The 19,630-nt window shown below is 31.1% G+C and overlaps 1 protein-coding gene across 2 annotated transcripts in view; it reads right to left on the bottom strand.

Annotated features, from left to right (window-relative positions):
* Positions 1 to 218: 218 nt before the first annotated feature.
* Positions 219 to 19,630, bottom strand: part of LOC129984767 (uncharacterized) — a 43,670-nt gene continuing 24,258 nt past the window's right edge. For both annotated transcript variants that reach the window (XM_056094721.1, XM_056094720.1), the window contains 3 exons: positions 9,388 to 9,513; positions 6,661 to 6,876; positions 219 to 786 (listed from right to left, as the gene is read on the bottom strand). In XM_056094721.1, coding sequence (XP_055950696.1) covers positions 628 to 786; positions 6,661 to 6,876; positions 9,388 to 9,513 — 501 coding nt within the window. In that variant the 3' untranslated portion in view covers positions 219 to 627. The remainder of the gene's footprint in view (positions 787 to 6,660; positions 6,877 to 9,387; positions 9,514 to 19,630) is intronic.

Genomic DNA, 19,630 nt, shown 5'->3' with positions numbered 1-19,630 from the left:
CAAATGTGTGACTGATTAGAATAATTCTTTCCAATTAAATCTCATTTCCAACAAATAACAAATGTCGTTTCTTTATTTTCTGTATTCTGGAGGGCTTTGGTATATACAAGATATAAAAAAATAAAAGCTATATAGCCATTTAATTTGTGAACGAATGACGATGCAATTATAAAAATGGCATCTGCACATAAGAAAGTCAGAATACTAATACTACTAACGTCGCCCCTAAAGCTGAATGCGGTGCATAACAAATATATCTCGAAAACTTGAGGATATGGGAAGCATCATTTCGAGTCAAAAGATTAGAATTTAGTGGTTTAGTAAAAACTTTTTAATCAATCTTTTCTCAACATCTCAAATTCTTTGATATACGATATAAGCACTAACTCCTGCACTTCGCCGTTAAGAAAGCTGCGAGTGGCTTATTATGTCACGCCAACTTGTCAGATGTCACTTTCAAAAATATAGCTACATCCAATCACGAATTAAATGACTACACAGCGCTTTGATTCTCTCAGCCCAGAAAAAGTATGAAATCCAATATTGCTCTAGATATTTAAAGATATTAAATAATTTCTTATGCATTTGTTGATGAACTTTTTAAAGACAATTCGGCTACATTCGTCACTATTCGGTTTCGGAATCGTGTGTTTCCGTTAATGCCATTCTCTCCAGTTCATCTCCAGGCTTCGCAGAGGCGGGAGATTTCTTCCAAGGCTTCTGACGAACCAGATAAAATATTAACAAAGCAAACAGAAGCATAAAGGCGACAGCCAGTAAAGTGAACTGGAAGTCAGTGTTAAAGAAAAATAGAAATAAAGATGATATAAAACTTATCACCAAAGTCAGAGCAATCATAGAAAATATTGAAGACAGATTTTGATTGTACAATATCAATAACATTGATTTTGCATTTAATTATTTATTTTGTGTTGCACGAAATTATATTTAATTATTTGTCGCAATAGATTTTAAATTCTCTGATTATCAGGACTGATCATTTCCATAAAAAAGCCCAGATATAAAAAAAAAGAAAAAGAAAAAAATGTTGTGATTATAAATATATTTACTAACACTCTTAAGGTCACAAAAAATAATTTTCTTTATAAATACGTTTTTGATTGCTTTTATCCATAGAGTGTTTCATATTTAAAACCTTTTTATGCATTGCATTTTTCCTACTTGATGTCAAATAGCACAGGTTTTGTTCGAGTTTTATTCTGTATATAACTGAATTACGAGAAAAAAATTCAGCATAACTAATTTGTGCCTTGCATGCTTCCTTTATTTATTTATTCCTAAAATTATAACTACATCTATCATATTCATTCATTGTTCGGCTCAGTATGGCATAGCTTGGCTTTTATGCTATAAACAAAAACTCACTCACTCACTTCAGCATAACTAACTTGCAGTAACTGTTTACACTTTGTATAGACATATTATTTAAAGGTTTATTCTTTTTATAAAAAATCTTATTTTCAGCTTTAGAGTAAAATTACATTTTTAGTACATGAATAAACACCCAATATTTTTTCTTTTAATAGCTGCATTTCTAACAAAGTGAATGCATTGTTTGCTAAGCATGATTAACATGTTTTAACCTTCGCGAAGCTTTAAAAAAAGAGGTAAATCAGTTAATTAGTATGGTGTTTTATATACGACATTGTGTTTTGCTTGAAGAAGGTGTGACTTATTTTAATATTTCATTTATTGACAACCTTATAATTTTTTTGTGCTAGATTGTAATAATAAGAGACATATGAAGTTGATAGAATTATGATGTGTCATAATGACCAGTTATAGAATTTTGACGCATTGAATCGAAATATGTATACTTACACAGAATTTATTATTAACTATCAGAAATGGTTATTCTGTACAATGAAAGTTTATACATAAAATGAAAATAATTGATCTTCAAGAAGAACTTTATGTCACACAAAAAATACCTTTAAAATATGTATTGTGTGATTCACAGATGCTGTATCTACTAGTAGAATTTTATGTTTTTTCAGCTTCAAATGTCTTTGACTATAATAGGAATGTTATCACTCCGACTCCTCTTTTAAGTAAATAAAAATATTTATTCAGTCTACTAACTATATTTAACCCTTTAGTTTCTAAAACCATTCGAGTTAAGGGGCTTCAGAATACTTGAATCTTCGAATCAAAAGTAAAATCAAAATTGAATCAAAGTAAAAAAAAAAAAAAAAAAATCCCTATTCCTCACAAAAACTGCAATGACAGCCCGTGTTCTTATAAATTTGTAATATCCAAAAAAAAAAAAAAAAAAAGGCTTAGCTGAGGGTTAATAAGCAGATGTATGCTCGAACATACGTTGGGAATTCCCAAAAACATTTCTCAGGGCGAGCGTCTTTAACGAACAAAGCAAGTGCCACGGGCATTCAGTCAGTCACGGGTGGATCCTAGCACAGCCCACCTCTTGGCGTCTTTTTGAATTCTCGCCAAACGAGTGGCAATAACGTCGCCAATGTGGCAACCTAGAAGGATTTTTTTAATTATTTATTTTCATTTTATTTTTTATAATATTCATTTTATTTCTTTATTTTATTTTTATTATTATTTTTTATTATTTTATTATATATTTATTAAATTTATTTTATTATTTACTTATTAAATTTCAAATAAGTCGCCAAGAGGTGGGCCCATCTAGGATTTTAACTCAGTCACACTTAATGAAAAGGCGAGGAAATTTTGCATAGATATTCAGGCACTCGCCGTAGTTCCATTGTATGTTGTTGAGTCTCTCAGTATTATTATTATTTATTATTATTACTCTTTATTTTTTATTAAATCCAGTCATTTATAGAAAATAGTTTAATTTCAAAGAAAATCTTCATATAGCATGAAATCACATATAAGAATGTATTGTATGATTCAGCCGTATTGTATTTGCTCTTGGAATTTTTTGAGCAATTACAGTTGTCACTGATTATAATAGGGAATCTCTTCGACTCCTCTTTTAATTCATTCTGAAAAAATTTATTCATTCTGATCGCATGTTTAATATTATTTATTTATCTACCACCGAATCAAATTATTATAGATTAATGAAGTAAAAAACCTTCCCTTCTCCAAGTTATTTATATTATTTTGGAGATACTATATACATAGTGTCTTTAATTTGAGTTTCTTAGAGAGAATCTCAACCAAATAAATCTACTGCGCAAACATAAGTCTTCCACTGTCCATTAATTACATATTACATACATAATAACTTAATTCCATTTTATTTATTTGCTTATAAAAATAATATATCTTTTTTTCCCCTCTTACTTTCAACCATCGATGATTTTATACCGGTAAGGCTGCAGACATTAACCGAAATAAATAAAAAAAAATCTCAATAATTTGTCCCAGCCTACTTTAATAAATAACCACGGAATGAGACATGCTTTGCCTTGTCATAACAAGAGCAGAAGAGTCGCAATAAATGCGTTTCTCCTCCGATACAGAAAAAAATATGATAAAAATAAAACATAACATTTAAATAATAAATAAAAAAAATCACAAATAAATAACGAGGGATCCTCCTTCCAATTTATTACGACTCTGGGTCCCTGTTGCAAATAGGATTCTGGAGTAATAAATCTGAGCCAGCGGATTCCAGATTCATTATTTTATGATACGCCATTTTTTTCCTGCTTCTTCTTAACTTCATTTCCCCCCCACCCCATCAGAAAGGTGCAATTTGTTATCCGCGCCAGTCCTCTTGGCACTGCCTGGAACTCAGGCAGGCGACATTAATAAAACTTAAAGTATTATAACATTAGTTTTTCGTTCTAAAAAAATAGAGAAGAGGAGTTGCCAAGACATGAATCGAAAAAATAAGTGGAAGGGGAGAAAAAGCGCAGGCAATTTTTTTGGAAAATATGAAACTGATAAATGATACAGTGTCTTTTTACCGAACGAAAAGGTTGCACATATGCAAGTAGTTTTAATAAAAAGTCAGAATTATCGGTTGTTCTCTGAGTTCCTATATTTTTCTATGTTTCTAGAGTATTAGAATTTCGAATTTTTTTTTTCAGATATTGCATTTAAATTTTATAAGTTATATGGAAATCTATAAAAAACAACTTTGAGAAAGCATTTCTAATTCAATTCTTTTCGTTCTTAGCTAAAACTTATAAAATATTATCAACTGCACTATAATTTATATCCATCTAATATATAAAATTCTCGTGTCACAGTTTTCGTTGCCATACTCCTCCGTAACGGCTTGACCGATTTTGATGAAATTTTTTGTGCTTATCCGGTATTTATGAGAATCGGCCAACATCTATTTTTCATCCCCCTAAATGTTAGGGGTAGTCCATTATTAATTAAAAACTAACTTTCCCGCCAAAAAAATCTTTCATTTTTCCCAACGCCAACTTTTCCGCCAAAAAAATCTTCCATTTTCCCCATCGCCAAATAAGTAAGGCATCAGTTGTTTTTTTCTCCCAACAGTAATTAGGCTAGGGTTAACATTTTTCGACGGATTATTTCAAACGATTCTGTTTATTTTCTTAATGTTTTATGCATTTAAAATTAAACATTGTTAATTAATCCATGTTTCACATTCATTCTGAAGTACTTTTGAATTAAAATAACACAGAATAAAGGAAATTAAAAATGTCTAATCTGCATAGCGTTACCCCAACTGGCGTAGAAAAATTTACGCATTTGCGTTGACGTAACTGGCGAAGAAAATCCACGCATGCGCATTGTTCTGATAGTTGGCATGACAACCAACGGACGATTTAAATTATTTTTAGGTTAGTTGCATGCTTTTGTAAGTAAAATGTATTTATGTTAGTTATATATTTTTTGTATATGCTTATAGTTTTAAGTACATCGTTTTTTAAGTAGATTTTTTTAAACCTGTTTTCGACCGATTATTTTAAACGATTCATTTTATTTTCTTAGTGTTTGATGCATTTAAAATTAAACATTGTTAATGAATCGATCTGTTCATGATGAATCTGAGAAATTTTTGTTGACAAATTCTTGAGATATTACATAAATTAAGAAAGATATTCTTTAGTGACCATAAAGTTTAAACGCGCAGTGACTCTATTATCAGTAATCATATTATTAAAAAAAATGCTTTGTTTCAGTAAAAAATATTATATTAATTGCAGATTAATCATTTACACTGTAATTTAAAGCATAATTTCTACGAGGGGTAACAGAAAATTAGAGAGATATATATCACGCAATAACTGAAGGCCTTTATAATATTATGAGTGAATTATATGACTATCAAAATTTGAAGTTTTAAAATATTTTGCTGAAGAATCTATTAAAGTTGGAATTGCGTAAAATGTTTAATGGTACGACCGAAGTTTTATCCCCTGCTTGGCGAAATTTTTAAAAATCGCAAACAACGGCCTTGCGAAATGTTCAAAAGCAAAGAAGCAGATGTTCAATTATAGTGCATAATAAAGATTGCCAGCTTTGATGCGTTATCGCAACTTGGCGAAGAAGGGGGTTAAACTCCGGTTAAACCTATTTAATTATTAAAATTTAAACGAACATTAAGATTGGCGAACCGGCTGGTCGCCAAAGGCGGCTAGTATTTTTATATTCTCGTAAAAGAAGAAAAAAAAAACATTATTATCGTCAACCAAATTTGACTTTGAGATTTTGGAAGCTTTCCACATCGTAGTTTGAAATAACCCTGAGTCTAAATAATTCATTTCAGGAATTATAAATGTGAATCAGTCCGTCTGTCTCTTTGTGAACACGACAACTTAACAACGCATTTAAATTGAACGATGAAATTTGGTGTATAGTCTCGACACAAAATTCGTAGATATTCTACGAAAATTTGAGACAGATCTTTCGATTTTATATAATTTTTAAATATTTAATTTGAAGTTTTGCGCAAATGTTTCTAAGCTTAGTTGTTATTCTTTGAAGATTCAAATCATTGTTGTATGGACCCCCTCCCCCCCCAAAAAAGCTTAGAAGTTTTATGGATAACTGTAACTGCTTCTTTTACCACTCACAGTCATATCGAATCCATCCCAAATCAATCAGATGTTCTTTGAAGATTAAAAGCGGTTCAGTTGTTCCTAATATTTTGATCAATGTACATCATACGCTTGTTTTATTATTTACTATACATACGACAAGCATGTGCAATTTGTTGCATGTGGACTTTAGTGACCATCTTAGACGCCAATTCAATAGCATTTCTTTCATAATGAAGAGATATGACCATTGCATGATCCAAAATTACTATGTTCTTCTTGTTGAATGTTATCGAAAGCAATTAGCGCAAACTTCCTCTGATATTTAAAAGAAAAAGAACCTGGTTGCAGAGAGATTGCAAATATAAAAGTGGCATAAACTTTTTTTTTCTTCTTTCTTTACTACGCTTTTCGAATTAAGCGTACGTTTAATTAAAAATTTAATATTTTATTTATTTATTTATTTTTTGCCCACATAGAACTTGAATCTTTGAGTTCCGCATTCTAACGTTACATATTTTTGTGCTTTATCTTATTGTCCTAAAATAAATAATAAATGGTAGGAGAAAAAGCAGTTAAAATACCATAGCAATCTTCTAGCAAATTACTATGGTATTTTAAGGATGAATTAAAATGGTGTCATTTCATTTTTCAATGATGATTTTATACCAAAGGATACTATGACGATGTTGGTAGTCTTGTGGAAACTTTTGGGCATGACAGTGATATTTCTGGCCTCCTCTGCGCTCATCTGCCCCATCCATACCGTGCACATGTGGTACATCTGAACGTCTGGATTGAATGTCTTGTGGTTAAAAGGAGCGCTGTCCCAGCCGGAATTACAGAGACACCACCGTCCCTTAGGATCTTTATGACCATTGTGACATTGAACATTCTGAAATAGAAAACAAACAAAAATAGTGTTTTAATATCTCAATCATTAGGGCTGTTGCATTCGTCATTAAATTAACAATCCTTGGTCGAAACTACTTGTTGTTCCATGGACAAAAGGTGAGATCTGCAGCTTCAAACCCTGTTTATTTATTTATTTTTATATTTACAACCCCTGTGATAATCGTCAAATAATTCCAAACCATCTTATGTAGAGTGGAGCTTGGCGATTTTGGCGTAATCTGAAAATCGCCAAGTAAATTCATTATCTTGACGCAATCTGAAAATTCTGGGGACTGTAAAAATAAACAAGTACCAAAAAAAAATCACAACAGTTGTTAGTAATTTCTTTCGATTGTTCTGAAGCAGATGAAGAAATTATGGTTTAACAGGTTCACAATAACACAGCTTGGGACAATGCAATAAATTTGATATATTATCGACTATATAATACTTTTTTCATTTTCTAGTTAAGCTTATTTTGTAAAATTGCAGTTTGGTCGCAATAATAATTCAAATCTTGCTGCTGGTGATCTCTCAGGATAATATTTGTTAAAGATATTCAAATTTTGAACTTGAGAGGAGCTCGCATGTATTTCTGGATAGAGAGATAAAAGATTTCTCTTTGTTAATTAGCAGTAATATGAATATTGAGATAACTGATTGTATTTATTGGCGTAGGAGCCGTGTTCTTTCATTTTGCGTCAAGCTTAAGGTGAATAAAACCTATAGTAAATATATATATATATATATATATATATATATATATATATATATATATATATATATATATATATATATATAAAAGTTAAAAGGACATAAATTTCTAAAAACATTTTGTAACTTATTATTGATTGAAATATATATAAAAAAGAGTTAAAACGACATAAATTTCTAAAAACATTTTATAACTACTTATTGATTGAAATTCCAAAACAATAAATTGCATTTTGCCAAAAGCTGACAGCAAATTAAAAGATGTTAAATGCAATAAAAGTCTAAAATTTGCTTTGGTTGAAAAAAAGCAAGTAAACGAACAGAGAAACAAACCATTTGAACAAAGGGCTAAAAGACAGTGCGAAAAAGTAAGTTAGGAAATTCAAAATATGAAACAAGTATATGAGTTCCCAGTGTGCATTTAAATACCCCCCCCCCTTCAAAAAAATGAAAGAATGCATGAGAAAAGATAAGAATGCAAATGTTAAATGTTTTTATATTTCGTAGGAATTTCCTCTTTTTCTTTTGGTGATTTTTAGAGGGTTTAGGAGACAGATCTTGTAAATCCTCAAACGTAATACATTCTAATGTGTCCCCAACTGAGGTAATTACCTTGATAGTCAATGACGTCTTCACAGTTGAGATAATTTGCGATGCAACTGTGGTGAGAGTTCGAAGAGTTGAAGTAGAATAAAATTTTGAAATGTTTTCAACAATCATGACAGATTTTGCATTAACCGTAGAGGTTTTTTTAAACCTTTACGTGTGTGTCACAGATTAAAAATCAGTTAAGTCTGTGAAGCAGATGTGCTTTTTAAACCTTTACGTGTGTGTCACAAGTTAAAAATCAATTAAGTCTGTGAAGCAGATGTGTTTTTTCAGACTGATATAATGGATAGAGACGAAGAATTTGGGCAGGCTAACTGAACTGGTTTCTATTTTAATAGCTTTAGAAGGCTTCAAATAAATCCAGTTAAGCTATCAGCTAAATCGTATTGTGTGAATTGAGCAGAAGATGCTATCTTAACAACAGAAATACAATTAATTCCAGCTGCAAATGTTTTTAGGTGATAAATCAAAAACGCTTTCAGTTATATGGATAAAATTTGGCATATGGTTTTTACACTATATTTTAAAATTTAAATGCAATTCATTCAAAGGAAGTTTATCTGTCTATCTAAGTGCAAGTGAGCACGATAATATCACAACATAAAAATCTTGATGGATGCAATTTGGTATGCGATTTTAGTATGTAAAGTGCAAATCCTTATCGAATTTTGAATCAGGTCTATAAAAAAATTGCTCATCCATCGGCTTGTAATATATATCTGATGCAGTATTTAACTCAAAAACAAAATGACTTAAGTAAGTGAAATACGCATGCGGTCTTGTTATTAAAATAATATTTTGTGTCAGATTTTAGTTTCAGTTGATCAAAAATAGTGTCAATAGTACATATTAGGTTTTCTTTATCCTAATACAAATCACATAACTCATATGTGTGGGACTTTAAAAATAAAAATGTGAGCACTCATGACGTTCCCAACCTTGTTCAAGACTCATAACTCAGAGACCGAATTATTCTGGAAAGATAACACCTTTATTAGAGTGTACGCAAAGAGCAGAAAGCAAAGCGCAGCAAAATCCTAAAAGAGCAATGATTCAATTTAGTAGCATTTTTTCCCCTTGAAATAACATATATTGTCTCGGAATTAAGATTCTAACAATATTTTTTGTATGGTAGAATCTACGAGTTTCATTCTATTTTACCCCAAGAGATTGTATTCGAATGTCTTACTATTGGATAACTGTGAGCGTGTGTGAGACCCCTAACGCTGGGTTTTCCTTCTTTGAATTCTTCAAAATCCTTTTCTGCCATCGTTTCGACGAGTTTGAGGCATGTATTCGTCTCCAAGAGGTATGCCTGGAAAATGAAAAAAAAAAAAAATCAAACAGTTAAAAAGATTAAACTAAATTCATTACTTGCAAAACATTCATAATATTTTTATATTTTCTTGTATATGAGAACATGCTACAGTTATTGAAAAATCAATCTAAAATGTAATGATTTTTCTAAATTATAACACCCTTGAATTCATAAAAAAATATCGTTTTTTGAAATACGAAAGCAGTAGTAACCTAGTAACGAAATTTCAGTTTTGGCATCGGATGAGTGTCATTTCAAATTCCGATTCTACCATAAATTCGTCGTGTCCGCGTCAACGCAAGTGCCGCAGTATTATTGCTATGGTTACTGTTGAAAATCACGAGGTTCATCCAAAAACAACTCTCATATTGTTAAAACTTAAGAATAATAAAACTAAAGAATAAATTAAACTGAGAATTATGCTGTCTGTGTGTTGTATATGAACAGGAAATTCAAAAATACTATTTACCAGATGGATGGACTCCAATAATTTTTTCTCCGGCCAAAAGTTAGTTTAATTCGTCATAAAAGTTCCAAAATTCTTTTTTTTTTTTAACTCAAAAGGCTGTACAGAAAATCTAAAAATTCAGATTTTATTTTATCCATTAGTTGTTCTTTTTTATGGCGAAAATTTAGTTTAGTTGGTCAAAAATCCTCTCTAGGTAATTATTCTCCATTTCCCCCACCGCCATTCTTTTGATGCTTAAAATATCCAGATGAATCAATTTTATAGTTCAGATTTTAGGTTAGTGTCAACTTAGTTTAACCTTACAGTAGCGTGTAGTCATTTGGATACAAGACTTTATTTATGAGCTTCATTGGAATTTCCATTGAGCTTTTCTTGGAGTTATTTTCATTCCATTTATGAATATATTGCTGTTCCAGAGAGGAAATTGAGAGACCGGGAATCCTTTTTCAAAATGCTTTTTGATAAATATTTGTAGAAAAGTCTGATATTTGGCAATAGCGGTAATGAAATAAGATTTAATCTGAAAGCTTGAAAAAATATATACCAAGATGAGTGTTGTTCGAATAGTTCTATCATTAAAAAAACTATTAAAATATTTTTTCTTTGGATTGTAAAAAATATATTGGTAAAAAAAAAGGACTTTTATCTTTATTGCAGAATTGATTTGATATGATTTCTGCTACTGAGATATTGCCTAATTCATAATATAGCCATTTGGCACTTTTAATTTTTTTTTTAAAATTCGTGAAAAAAATAATTTTAAAATATTTTTAATAATTTTCTTGAATTATACGCAGTTATTCAAAACAGATATTTTTTTTTGTTGTAAAAAAATAAAAAGTCGCCTTCTAGGGTTAATAGCAATTATTTTTTTTCTCTGATAAAAATTTAATTTAGTTACACTCAAGTGAGTTTAAAAAATGAATTCCCCTCCCCTGATGAAACCTTTCATTTTCGAGCTTAAAATGTTTCCCAGATCTATCGAGAGAAATAAACTTAAAAACTCAAAATTGAAAAATATTTGTTTGATCTCTAAAATTATTGACTATGTCCTGTATTAATCCATGTAATTCAATGATCCATCATCTTCTCACAATCTCCAATATGCGACACCATCTTGCAGCGGAACTACTGTATTTGATTTGGGGCCATTTCTTTTATTCTACCATTTTCTCTTTGCTGAAGAAACTATTTCTTCAATCATCAGGCAAATAAAAGGCGGAGGAGAGGGGTGCGTGGGCGGGAAGTGCAAGGGGCTACCGGAACGGAAGGGCCAGCAGAAATCAATGCCGGTAAGGCCGTAATGATGGGTCACTGCGATAGCGGTCCCTGGGGTCTGCACGAAAATGGGGCATTAGGCTGAGCTGGACAGAGACATTTTCCGCTGCGGGCTCCTCCTTCTCCGCCTGGGTGCAAACGACACACGGGGGCCGGAGAAAAAGTACGAGCAGGACATTCCACAGGTAGTTGGATGGCCAGGTACTTAGGAATCATGTTACATACTATCATCTCATTGCATTCAAAAACAAAGAAAATAGCTTTTAAAAATAGAACCTTATCTACGTTATAATGCAAAACTTTCAAATAAAATCCAATTTTTATCACTTTATAAGAAATTGTCCTCGAGAAATAGTCCATTGCTTATAGTTTTTCTTCCGATTTTTAAAGTAATTTTTGTTTTATGAACACGTGCTACATCATTTATGATATAAGACTGCTGATATTTTTCTTTTAGCTTCCAACTTGAGATCTCCTTCATCGTAAAAAAGAGATAGGACCAGATATTTCTTTTCTGGTATTCTCTTTGAGGATCTTTATCTTTCAAGGTTTGAATCACTGGTAATCAAGTGAATCAATAATAATGAATTGAATTTCATAATGCAATGTATTGTTCAAAAGTGATTACCAGTGAGAATTGCTTCCTCAAAATTTTCTAGCTTACATTCTAATAAAGATGTGTCGTGGTAGTAAGGTCTCAGCTTCGGAATCGAAGGGTTTCAGGTTCGAGACTTGATTCCACCGAAGAATCATCGTGTATGCGGATCCAGGGCACATGCATGTTAAATCCGTTGGGGTCAAAAATCCTCCCGCTGGTGTGGTGTGGAGGTTTGGAGAGGGGGTGCTACCTCAGGTGTCATTCTCGTCATCTGACCACAGTTCAAAAGAACGAGGTCGTTCCCAAGATAGCCCTAGTGCTGCTTTAAAGCGAGACGTGAATATACATAAACTAAAATTAAACGAAATTCTAATAATGGAAAAAAATCAGGCCATTAAATATTTGATTAAACAATAAATTTATTTTCTTAAATAAAATTTTTATTAAACAATAAAATTATTATACAGGGCAACAATGCAATCTATTGTTCAAAAGGTAAAAATGTACTCCTGTGAGAATAATCTCTTCAAAACTTTCTGGCATACTTTCTAATTAAGATGTTATCTCCTTCCACATTTCCACATAAAATTATAGACCTCAGGTAGGGCCGTGAAACCCTTAGTTACAATGAATAATAGTTAATAGTTACAATGTAGAATAACAACAATAGTTACGAAATGTAGATCATTGGCATATATCTAACGATTTCATAGAACCTATTACGTGATTCTATGCAATATATATATATATATATATATATATATATATATATATATATATATATTTGCAATCAATCCCTGGCACACGGTTATTAGTACCCGAAAATCGAATTTGTGTTTTAGACGCAATTTTTTCTAACCTATTAAAAGCAAAATTTCACACAGAACTAAATTGAATTCACAAAACTGAGTACCAAATTCCAAATATTTATCATAATTGCATTTTAGAATTATCGTATATGCGTGTGAAAGTACAGATAGGCAGCTGATCATTCCTTGAGGCATTTGGTTTCACTTTGACAAATATCTATACTTTTGATATTGAATCTGTATATCAAATTTTATCCATCCAGCTCTCATCGTTTTTTGCATATTGTGTTAACTTACATTGAACAGCTGGACAGACAGACTTTCCTTCTAAAAATCTCCTTCAAATTTTGATAGCAATTTATAAGTTTGGTTTACACCATACCATGAAACCCCCGGGGGGCGCCTCGAAATGAGGATGAGATGCTTCCGGTATGGTGGTTGAATCACGCCACCATGGAGGGTACACAAATAGGTGGGGGATCTGGCTCCCCCCATCGATGACGGGACGTATTTCCTTCGGGGAGGCTTGTACCGTGGCCGGTGATGGCCCTTAGGACTCAACCACAGCTCCCGCCAGTGTTGCTGTTGCGGCGATCCGGTCATTCAGCCTTATGGTTTAAATCCGTGTGTCTTCGTGGCGGGTCGGAGAGTCAGTTGGTTGACTTACACCATACCATGTACAAAATTTCACCCTTTTAGCTCAAAGCGTTTTTCTGTTTACATGCTTCTGAAAGTACACATGGACAAACGTTCAACCTTTTATTGGATTTGGGTCGAAGCTTGATGTCTATAATACAGATGCTTATTCGGTGCCCCAAATTTTATCTTTGTAGCTCTCTTCATTTTGTAGTTATCGTGTTAATTTATATTCGAACAGCCAAGCAAATACTCTTCCTCTTAATATATTTTGCTCAAAATTCTTCAGAAACCTACAAATTTGTTATAAAAGCCATATATCAAATTTCATCTTTCTAACTCAAAGCATTTTTGAGTTATCTTTGTCACAGACAGATAGACATTAATAAAAATAAGGTGTTTTTCGAACTCAAGAATGTATATTACCTGGAGATTCATAAAAAATCTAGCATTCAAATCTTTTGACAATTACAATACTTTGTAAAACTTCGTATACTGGAAAGTAAAAAAAGTGTTAATACTCATATTAGAGTAATAGAAAGATTTTTGTAAAATTGAACAGATTTTAGCTGTATTGTTTTCATTTCAAGAAATATGGTTATTGTTACTTCAAAATACATTTTGATTAAATATCTGAGTTATTTTATAATCCACTAAAAACTATAGAATGTTTAAGAGCGTAGGCATATCTCATGCAGATTTTTGTGTACTGGCAATTTGCATTGTTATTGATTCTAATTTTGCCTTATTACATTTTGCTTTTCTTAGTATTTATACCTTTGAGTAATGCACATTGCGTAAATCAAGGACACCTATGCAAAGTGTTTGATAAAGTGTTTGCAACAATATGTATGCAGCAGAACGCATCTCTAAGATCACCTTACACAATAGAGAATCAACCATAAGCATGCTGGATGTAGAGGAAAGTCCGCAGCTTATGATCTACAAAGTATATTGCTTGATGAGGATGTCCAATCCACGAGTTTTAGAAAGATTATCTGCCATATATCTTAAAATAATTATCTGCCATATATCTTAAAATAATTATCTGCCATATATCTTAAAATGATTATCTGCCATATATCTGAAAGATTATCTGCCATATATCTTAAAATGATTATCTGCCATATATCTTAAAATGATTATCTGCCATATATCTGAAAGATTATCTGCCATATATCTTAAAATAATTATCTGCCATATATCTTAAAATGATTATCTGCCATATATCTGAAAGATTATCTGCCATATATCTTAAAATGATATCTGCCATATATCTTAAAATGATTATCTGCCATATATCTTAAAATGATTATCTGCCATATATCTGAAAGATTATCTGCCATATATCTTAAAATGATTATCTGCCATATATCTTAAAATGATTATCTGCCATATATCTTAAAATGATTATCTGCCATATATCTGAAAGATTATCTGCCATATATCTTAAAATAATTATCTGCCATATATCTTAAAATGATTATCTGCCATATATCTGAAAGATTATCTGCCATATATCTTAAAATAATTATCTGCCATATATCTTAAAATGATTATCTGCCATATATCTGAAAGATTATCTGCCATATATCTTAAAATAATTATCTGCCATATATCTTAAAATGATTATCTGCCATATATCTGAAAGATTATCTGCCATATATCTTAAAATGATTATCTGCCATATATCTTAAAATGATTATCTGCCATATATCTTAAAATGATTATCTGCCATATATCTGAAAGATTATCTGCCATATATCTTAAAATAATTATCTGCCATATATCTTAAAATGATTATCTGCCATATATCTGAAAGATTATCTGCCATATATCTTAAAATAATTATCTGCCATATATCTTAAAATGATTATCTGCCATATATCTGAAAGATTATCTGCCATATATCTTAAAATAATTATCTGCCATATATCTTAAAATGATTATCTGCCATATATCTGAAAGATTATCTGCCATATATCTTAAAATAATTATCTGCCATATATCTTAAAATGATTATCTGCCATATATCTGAAAGATTATCTGCCCTCTTATCATTCTATACTCTTTTATTGCTTTCTCATATATGAAGCATACAAACAGAAATGATTGCAATCGTTAAAAAAATTCAGGCTCGAGATTTTGATGAATCAACATGTTTCAGATCTCCTTAAGTCCAATAATTATGTCTGTCCATCTTGAAGTCATGTCTGCCTCTCCGTTTGTGAACACGATAATTCAAAGACATTTTGAGCTATTTGGAAGAAATTTGGTTCATGGTCTCTACTACAAATTTGTAGATTTATATGGAAACTTTGAATGCAATCCTTTCCGATGAAGTCTGTCCGAATATATGTTTACACAGTAACTGTAAAGCCAAGAGACGAATATATGTATAATATTTGGTTCGCAGATTTAACATCCGATGGAAAGATACATATCAAATTTGGAAGCAATTCCTTCAAGGGATTGAACATCTGTTGATCTGAGCTTTCTTATGAGTGTAAATACTATAAGTCAAATCTCAATAATTTAAAGATATGAAATATAGTATGGAGTTTTGTGACCAAACTGTACTGTGTCAAATTTTATTTTCAATCGGTCGAAAAAAAATTGCTCAAAATACAAATTTTACATTCGGTACTTTGAAACTTTTGTATTAACCGCTTCCAGCAATGCTTAAGATCCTAAGATCGCAAATTATTGTCGCCAATAGCTTAAGATTATTAATTCAAAAGCGTATATATTTGAGAATATGAGAGCAAATTTTGAAGAGAGCACTTTTGCTAATTTAGGTTTGTAAGATTAAATCTTGTAAATTGATTTTTTCTTCTTTATCTAAAGTTTCCAAATTTTGATATTTATGTATTTTCAATTACAACTCATTACATTTATTTTTCAGAACTTAATAATCAGTTAATTAATTAATTTTATTAAATTTTGAATCTGTATAAACAGCACGGCGTGTTAATGAATCTGCAAAAATAGATTTGAAGATTCTATAATATTAATAACAACGAACTAAATTAAAGATTAAAAAGTAAAAATAATTAAAATCACTAACAAATTATTTTTACTATAAAAGCATGTTTTAAAAAAATGCTGTTAATAAATTTATTTCTATTCTTTTATTTGCATCTATATCTTTGTATTTTTTTAAGAAACTTTTTTCCTTTTCTTTCATTTTTGCCTCTTGAATATGGACGCTGATAGTTTGGTAAAGCAGAATTTCGGCCTCAATATCGAAGGATTTCGATCAAACTGAATGAATCTTTGTTGCAATTATGCTTCTTATTAATACGTTTGTAGAGTTGGAGATCGTCTTCTGATCAGATTCAGAATTATGAGTCTTCACTTGCTTTCATAATAGGCATTATTCTAATGCTATCAGATTTGATGAATTTCAATTCGATATGCTTTAGGATTAAGGCGCGCAATGGAAGACGCTGGTTGGTTAGATTATCGGGCATAATATAATTAATAAACATTATACTCATTAACGAAAGCGTTTGTATGCGTGTACGAGAGTTTGTGGTTCCCAAACAAATCTTAAAATTATGAAAGATGACATACAGGTAATCGTAGAGATAATTCAACGAAGTCTAAATTTTGAAATTTAATGTAAACAAATTTTTATTCATTTTATTGTGTTGTTTTGGATTATTTTTTTTAATTTGCCTGTAGTATCGTTTCTAATGATTGGAAAAAGGGTGACTGCATGCCATTGAAGAGAATAATTCTTGTTTTGAAAAAGTTTATTTCACATCCCTGACGTAAATTATCAAACTGTGATAAATTTTTAAAACATTTTAATTACTTTTTCCGAACTAAAACTAAAATTTCTGCATTCGACATTCTAATTCTGTTATATATTTCACATTTTTTTAGGTAACTACTCAAATATGTCTCTCTAATTAAAAGCAAGGAACCTTTTTTTTTCAACATTTTTAATTCTTAATTGTTTTTTGACTTCAAAAAACTTCCAGAAGAAAATTTTCACTATTAAGAATGAATTAAATTAAGAAACAATTTTTATTCAAATTATTTCCATATAATTTTATTCCTTATGGCGTCGTTTGCTAAAAACTTTTTAATTTAAGTGTGTTTCTCAATTTTTCATAGCGAGTCTCCATTTCTAAATACTTAATTCATATTTTATCGTCTGAAATTTAGCAAGCGATGCCATTGGTGCTAAATCAATCATATATGCATATTATTTCGTTTTAACTGCGTTTTTTTAATGTTATTTGCTTTTGATTTTGCTGGCATTCATTATTTGAGGCAAAATTGTGCAGAATTTGCTCGTAAATTAAGAAGCAAAAACAAAGCAAGACATTAATTAATTAATCATTGAAAATAATAAGAAATAATAGCAAAACATAAACATCATAAATGCTTACTATAAATTTTATATGTATTCTTTTCGATTCATTCGCACGCATTAACTATATACAGATGAACATTCAATGGATGGTAAGTCAGCCATCTGACTCTCCGACCCGCCACGAAGGCACACGGATTTAAACCATAAAACTGAATGACCGGACCACCGCAACAGCAATACTGGCGAGAACTGTGGTTGAGTCTTAAGGGTCATAATCGGCCACGGTGCAACCCTCCCCGAAGGAAGTACGTCCCGTCATCGATGGGAGGAGTCAGATCCAACCACCATGCCAAAAGCATCTCATCCTGATTTCGAGGTGCCTCCCCCCCCCGGGGGTTTCAATTGATGGTGTTAAAGCTGATTATTACTTTTAAAATGAACTGCAAGGTAAAAACTTGGCAATTTGAAATTTAAAGTTCAAATTCAGAACACTTTTATACCCATTCAGACCGCTTCTACAAGTAAAGAAAAAAAATCGAGTATTCTGATTAATAAGTATTAGTTTAGAACAATATAGATGTTTTTTCTACAACCAAATTAAAACTATCATATTCTAAACGTAGAAGAAAGAGGAATTATATTATATTTTTGCTTTTTCTTATGCGTAGTATAGAAAAAGTATAGAGTCGTCTTAGAATTCGAATTTGAAATTTGGACGAATTTCCATATTTTAGACTTCCATGAGTTCGAAAAACATAATTTTGGAAATAATCCGTCCTTCTGTCTGTCTGTCTGTTGAAAAAGACTTTAAGATTGACGATTGAAATTTGTTATACGGTATTTACGCCAAATTTGCAGATTTCTGTCTAATTTTGATCAAGTTTGTCTGTCCGAATATAAGTTTGTACAGTAATTACTAAGCGAAGAGAGCTGGACAGATAAAATTTGGTACACAGACTTTGCAATTATAGCGAAGACGCTTGTCAAAATTTGAGCCAAATCCAACAAGGGGTTGGCCGTCTGTTGGTTTCTATTTTCAAAAACATATAATCGCGATAACTCAGAAACGGATTGGCTTAAATATATCAATTTTAATTTAGGATTTTGTGACTACAAATGTAGTTCTGCGCCAAATTTTTGGTTCAGTTGATTGAGTAAAAAGTTTCTAAAACACAAATTCGATTTTTGGATGCTATTGGTGCATGCGTGGGATTTTTCGCCAAAGATGGCACGACAGACTCCATAAAAATGCTAAATTCGCATAAAAAGTTAATATTTCGTAATTATTGTACATCTATACCCTGTAAGGCGTTCTCTGGAATGACAAGTATATTGGAGAACATGCGAGAAAGTTTTGGGGAGACCTGTTGATTAAAAATTGTATTTTGTTGATCGTTTCTAATAATATTTTTACTTATTATGCTGAAAACTTTGGAGGTCTGAATTGAAATTCAACGCATTTCTTCAATCCCAGACAAAAAAAAAAAAAAAAAAAAAAAAAAAAAAAAATCCTAATTTGGGACTGTGCCGGCTAAGTTGGGACATCCAGTCACTTTAGTTTGATCAACTAAACAACTAAAAAAATGTCTCTTTTTGGTGTCAGCTGTAATTTTTTTTTTAAATCATTGTATACATTATTGGCTGAAAGGTGCATTTCTTGCATACTGAGTTTTCCATATTAACTGCGTCTTTTACTACTGATACCTAGATTTTACCCCAGATAATGAGTAAAAATAATTATATAGAAGACAAAAATTATCTTTGTTATTTTATTAAAATTTTATACACAGCAATTCCCTGATGATCGAATGGCTGGGCGACTTTCTACAATATTCTATGATGCAAACCGATTAAGGCATCAGCCAAAACGCTGGTTAATATTTGCTATATCATCGTTTTTTCCAGCAATTCGCAGTCTGCTACAGCAAAAAGATGAACTGTTCTCTTGCTTCAAGCAAAGCAGTTGCGAAGAACTTTTTAATGTTGAACAACTACAA

The sequence above is a fragment of the Argiope bruennichi genome, chromosome 9 (assembly GCF_947563725.1).
Source record: "Argiope bruennichi chromosome 9, qqArgBrue1.1, whole genome shotgun sequence".
Classification (NCBI taxonomy): domain Eukaryota; kingdom Metazoa; phylum Arthropoda; class Arachnida; order Araneae; family Araneidae; genus Argiope; species Argiope bruennichi.
The sequence above is the reverse complement of the archived record's forward strand: the minus strand, read 5'-3'. Positions and strand labels throughout refer to the sequence as shown.